Source organism: Cynocephalus volans, chromosome 1, assembly GCF_027409185.1.
Source record: "Cynocephalus volans isolate mCynVol1 chromosome 1, mCynVol1.pri, whole genome shotgun sequence".
Classification (NCBI taxonomy): Eukaryota; Metazoa; Chordata; class Mammalia; order Dermoptera; family Cynocephalidae; genus Cynocephalus; species Cynocephalus volans.
In genome coordinates this window covers 280281745-280287744 of record NC_084460.1, presented here as the reverse complement: position 1 = coordinate 280287744, position 6000 = coordinate 280281745, and the positions used below count along the sequence as shown (strand labels likewise).

Genomic DNA, 6000 nt, shown 5'->3' with positions numbered 1-6000 from the left:
AGCCCCAGAAGCACTCTTTCCTGATTACTTGAGAACCGAATTATTCCACTCGTGCTATTTCGTTCTTTATTACCCCCCAGCCGCCCCCACCCCACGCTTGCCTCGCCTCTGGTTGCATGGCAGCGCTGCCCGGGCGCGGGGGCTCAGGGCCGGCCCCCCGGGAAGGAGGAGGAGGAGGAAGAGGATCATGAAGCCCGGAGTCGCGACCGCGCCGGACGGCGGGCAGCAGCCAGAGGACGAGCCAGAGCAGCCCCCGCCCCGGAGACACCCGGACGCCGACCAGCAGTCGCCGCCGCCGCCGCCGCAGCAGCAGCGGTGGGCGCGGGCAGACCCGGAGCAGGAGGAGGGGGGCGACGACGACCCACGGGAGGAAGAGGAGCAGAAGGCGGGGCTACTCGCCCGCCCGGACCTGCCCTTCTCCCGGCTCTTCCCCCTTGCCCGAAGGGACCTTTGATGGAACCGAGGGGAGGGGGCCACGGATTTACAGACTGCAGCAGGGGTGCGCTGGGGGCTGAGATAATGTAACTACTCCTTTCTCCTGTTGCCTCCCACACGTCCCTCTCTTCTACCCCTTTTCTCTGCTCCTCCACCCTGCCACCCCCAGACACACACCCTTTCTTTAGTCAGGATCTTAATGCTCAGGAAGGAGGCAGCTCTACAAGGGTTAAAAGATCTTTTCTCTCCCTCCCTTCCCTTTCCCCTTCCCAACCCTTTCCCACCTCCATTCTCCTAATTGGCTTTCCCCTCTTCTATGCAGCCCTTGGCTGCAAAGGCAAAGCACAAGCCCCTTGCCCAATTTCACCTGCAACCTTCTCCCCCCACCCAACTGCTCTCTTAAAAGCAACCGTGGTGCTTCTGGGGGTTAATTGCCCCAGTTTTCTGCCCAGGAGAATTAAAACTTCTCCCAACCTCTTCTCCTCTCCACCCCCTCCCCACCCCATCGATCTCCTACTACCTGAGCAAAACTCTCACACATTCAGTCCTCAATTCTTCATTGAGCTAGTTTTCCCTAAGCCCAGCTCAATCCACTCAAATTTGATTTATAATCTTCCCCACCTTTTTATATGAAAGAAAAATTTCCCACTGCCTAGAAATTTGCGAAGAACCCAATAATCCTTTCCCTGGGAATTTTTAACAATCAGACATTGATCTTAAGGCTCTAACAGCCCATTCTCAGCATTTCTTCTATCCCCCTGTTCCTACCAGTGTCCCCAGGTCAAACAAAGGCAGAGAGATGACACCCTGAGCAAAGTATGAGGTTAGGGTGGGAGTGTCAGTACAAGAAAAACTTTTTTGTTGTTGGGCTTTCCAAGTAGAGTTCAGAATCAGTGACTCACAGCTCTCAGTCCTGGGAACAATTTATTTGCTACTTGAGGGGTTGTAAGAAGAGCCAGTGAGAAAGCAAACTCCCCCATAATACAGACACACTGTGGACCCCCAACTCATCCTATTCCCCTCTTCAAAGACTCCAACTGCCCCTCTCGGGCTGTCTGCTTCCACTGGGCACATGCTAATGCCCCTGTGTGGGCTGCTCTGGTGGTGGTGCTGCTGCTGCTGCTACTGTGGCTGGTACTGCTGTGGATTGTGTGCCCCAGCTCCCCAGATGTTGCGCCACCAGGGTCTCCTCAAGTGCCGCTGCCGCATGCTCTTCAATGACCTAAAGGTTTTCCTACTGCGGCGCCCCCCTCCAGCGCCCCTGCCCATGCACGGCGACCCCCAGCCCCCTGGTTTGACAGCCAACAACAACACCCTTCCGGCTCTGGGTGCCGGGGGGTGGGCAGGATGGAGGGGTCCTCGAGAAGTGGTCGGCAGGGAGACCCCTCCTCTGCCATCTCCACCACCTTTGCCACCTTCTTCTGTGGGAGATGACTGGGGTGGCCCAGCCACAGAGCCACCTGCCTCACTGCTCAGCAGTGCCTCCTCAGATGACTTCTGTAAGGGGAAGGCTGAGGATTGCTACTCACTGGGCAGCAGTCTGGACAGTGGTATGAGGACCCCACTCTGTCGCATCTGCTTCCAAGGGCCAGAACAGGTGAGTCCCTTTTCCCTTCTCCTACTTCCTTGTGGTATCTCCAGGTCTTGCAGATTGCTACTCACCTGCTTGCCCTGGGGAATCACTATGCTGTCTTTAGTGTTAGAAACATTTAAGTTTAACATTGATGTTTCTTGTGGTTAAGTTTTTCCAACAGGTGACTGGTTCCTGATATAGTCTGTTTGGTGGCTCAGTTGTACTTTAGTTTTTGCATTTCCTTCCAATGCTGGTGTCTTCAATCTTATCCAAAAATTCCATAAGCATCCTCAGAATAGAAGATCCAGAAGCAATGAAATGAAGGAACTTGGTGGTACATTCATACTTGTTGCCAAAGTATCCTTTTATCTGATTTGTTGTTAGTGACATTTTCTCCAGCCCATCTTCAGTCCTAGATTTAAACGTCTTCTCTCTCTGAAAGTGTGTCAAGATCTTGTTCTCTTTCCCTATTCTCATAGGTTGAAATTCAACAGCCCTGTTCTCTCACTTTGAGACTACCTCCTCCCATATCATATTGACATCCTCAGCGGTATATCCTAGTCACTGAGGAGAAAATCGAGAGGGATTCTAGGTCCAGAATGACTCTATGATTTGCTAAGATACTTCTTGGCAGACTCAAATTTTTCTGTGTTGAAAGCAGGTAGGTAAATGGGGGTGAGAGTGAGTTAAAGGGACATGGAGAAGAGAGTAGGACATCTTGCTATATCTATTCTACTTCTCAGGCCTAAAGTACATTGACTTAGAATGTCTCTTAAACTCTTCCCATCCAGGATAGGGGATGCCAAGTATATCATGCACCAGAACTTTCCCAAGTCTGGTGGGTTCTCCCTATCCTATCCATTCAGATTTTCACAGATACCCCTTCCTACTCCACTTAGATTCTAGTGCCTGCAATACTGGATGGTGTGCATATATTCTTCAAGAGCCATGAATTATGGCAACGCTTTCCAAAGAACCCCCAATGGAAAAGGCTGACCTGAAAATCTGGAAAAAGATGATGCTGGAGAAAGAACGTACACTTGCAACATGGGCAGAGTTTTGTGTTCACGTCAGCCACATCTACAGCAATTTCCTGACATGGAGGGAAGACTTTTGGGTGCTTCGTGAAGAAGTGGCAGTGCAGTAGGTGCCAGGCTGGGGCTCCTGACTGGCTCTGGTTCTTGCTGAGAACTGCTCTGTGAGATACAGCCTTAGCTGACATTTTCATTTATTCTTTCTCTTTGCTCTGAATGGGCAAAGCACTTCAGTGATGCCTGGGGCCACAGCCTGGGCATTATGAGGGGAAGTGATATAGATCTTCATGCAAATAAATGTCTCTGAGATGCTGAGGTCTGGGTTCCTTTGTTTTGTGGCTAGGATGGCCTGAAGTATCAAATAAAGGGTTTCCCAGAGTTGAAAATACCAGTTGGAGAAGAAGGCCCAGGGTGCCTGCTGTGCCTTTCTTTCCACTTTGAGTGCTTAGCCTCCAGCTGAGCTACAAGGTAGAGTGGCTTGATTTACAGCAAGGGTGACCCAAAGCACTCTCACTTTGGGGTGCTTTGTGTCAGGATCTTGCCCCAATTAGGAGCCTTATCTTTTCCTGACTTCCTAGGTTATTTCTTTCTTCTCCATGGGCTGGCTCAGGTCTGCATGTCAAGGGGCCACTGGGAGTGTTGCTTTTGGCAAGACTGTTCTTATCTCTAGAAAACAGCAGGATTTGGAGTATGTCCTGAGATGATATTTCACCTGCTATGGGAACTTCTTTAAGTTGCTTTATGCTCCTGGACACCTTTTCCACCTTCTGTGATTTAGAGACACCTTTTCTGTCCCCCCCCCTTTACTTACAGATGTGTTGGGAGAATCCAGGAGATAATGAGTGTGAAAATACCTTGCAAAGGATTAATATATAATGAGCATGTATTTTGATAATGAAAAGTATTTTATTGAAAAAAGAAAAAGGGATCATTAGCAATATTGTAAAATGCCTCATATGATATAAGGTCTGGTTGGAGGTTAGGAGCTTTCCTTTCTTGTTCATCATTTTTACAATGTGTCATAAATAAAGCATGGAATAAAAAAGCTGACACCAATAAAGGAATGGGCTGTATTATTATGTGGGAGAAATAGGGGGCCATGTCTGTATTAAGACTGAACCAAATCAAGCACTTCCTGCATATGATTATTATGTTTGGGGGGTTTACTTTGTCTGTGCAGGAGCCAAGAAGTTTTAATGTGATTGTATTATAGTAGTAATAAGGGTAATTTGTGTATTACATTAGATGAGGAGAACACAGTTTCCCACTTCCCATTTTTCATCACAGCATTTTAGGGAGGAAGGGAGACAAAGGAGAGGAAAAGAGGGACACTCTAGAGAAGGAAAAGAGATAGACTTGGAGATGGAGAAGGAGAGAGAGAGAGAGGAAAGACTTGAGAGTGGTGGGGAGAGAGAAGCTGAGATTTCTGCATTTCAGTATCTGTTCAGGGAGAGAACTGTCCAGCAATTGTCTACATGTGGCCCTGGAGGGGGTGCAGAGAGTCTGCAATCTCAGTAGCTGAATGTCTTGGTCTTTTCCCTGTCCAAACAAAGGAGCTAAACAATCTCTCCCCTATCCATCACCCAGTCATTTGCTTCTGCTCTAGAGGCTAAAAAGCTGCCCAAAATAAAAATTTGGTCTCTTCCTGCCAAACACTTGCAATATATATGGTGGGGGCAACAGGAGGATCCTGTTAGTTCCACCTTTGGTGGTGGCGACTGGAAGATCCAGCTAGTTCCACCTTTGCACAAATCTACAAGAGACTTTGCCTCCATTCATTTATGCATGCATTTATTTAACAAATGTATACTGTGCACCTACAGTGTGCCAGGTGCTATTTCAGGCACTGAAGATCTGGGAGTGAACGAAACAGATGAGATCTCTGCTCTCCTGAAGCTGCCATTTGAGTGGAGACACAGAAACAGACAAGCAAACTAGTAGATAAGTAAGGTGATTTCAGACAGTGTTCCTAAAAAAGGAAAATGAGTTAGACAAGAATGAAAGGGAGGGTGTGAGGAAGGTACAGTCATATTAAATAGGATGATCAGGAAAAGCCTTCCTTAGAGTGCACCACCTGAGCTGGTGCTAAATGATGAGGACGACCCAGCAATACACAGGTCTGGGGGAAGAGCATTCCAGGTGGAGGAAACAGCAAGTTCAAAGGCCTGAATGTGAACAAGCTTAGCACATTTGGAAAACAGAAGAGAAGACAGGAGGAGTGAGGATGAGTGTGAACAAATGCTTTGAGAACTTACTTGGCTCCATGCTGGAAAGTCACTGAGTTGTCATTTTCCTTCTCTTGGCCATTCATTCCTGTTGGATGGAGGTCAAGGACCCACAAGAGTGTGGGACAAGATCTCAGCTGGCAACCCTTCATTCTCCTATTTTCAGTTGACGCTGCATTAGTCCACTTCGAAGGACAGTGTACCATGGTGGTTAAGCTGAGGTCTCAAAAGCCAGATGGCCCCAGTTAGAGGCTTGAACAAGTTACACAGCTCTCTGTGCCTTGGATTCCTCATTTGTAAAGCTGGGATAATAATGATAGCCCCCACTATATAAAATTATTCTGAGTAGCAAATCAGTTGATATGATCACAGCAGTGCTGTCACAGTGTTTTGTTCATGTTATTATTATTATTTCAGATGCAAGAGGGTGCTCCCTGCCTTGTTTAGAAAGAAAAGTGTGCCCTGGCTCACAGGCTGGCAGGAGGACTGCTGTGTGGGGTCTGGCTGTGCTGTGGATTACTTCTTGTGCGCTTACAATGCTCTAGGCTCAGAGTGCTGCTCCTCTGTTTCCATCATCAAAGTCTTTACTAAGTGCCTACCTATGCCTGCCGCTCTGCTGAGCAGGGTCCAGAGACACAGGGTAGATGTGGCCCTGCCCTCTGTGAGTGTCACAGTCTATCCCAGACATCACAGGAGCTGATAGAGATCAAGAACACACAGACAGTGAGCCTGA

General features: G+C 48.3%; 1 protein-coding gene across 1 annotated transcript in view; it reads left to right on the top strand.

Moving 5' to 3' along the window:
* The first annotated feature begins 1507 nt into the window (after positions 1 to 1507).
* The window catches only part of MARCHF4 (membrane associated ring-CH-type finger 4), a 101254-nt gene continuing 96761 nt past the window's right edge, over positions 1508 to 6000 (top strand). Inside the window, exon 1 of the mRNA XM_063078010.1 lies at positions 1508 to 2032. Coding sequence (XP_062934080.1) covers positions 1508 to 2032 — 525 coding nt within the window. The remainder of the gene's footprint in view (positions 2033 to 6000) is intronic.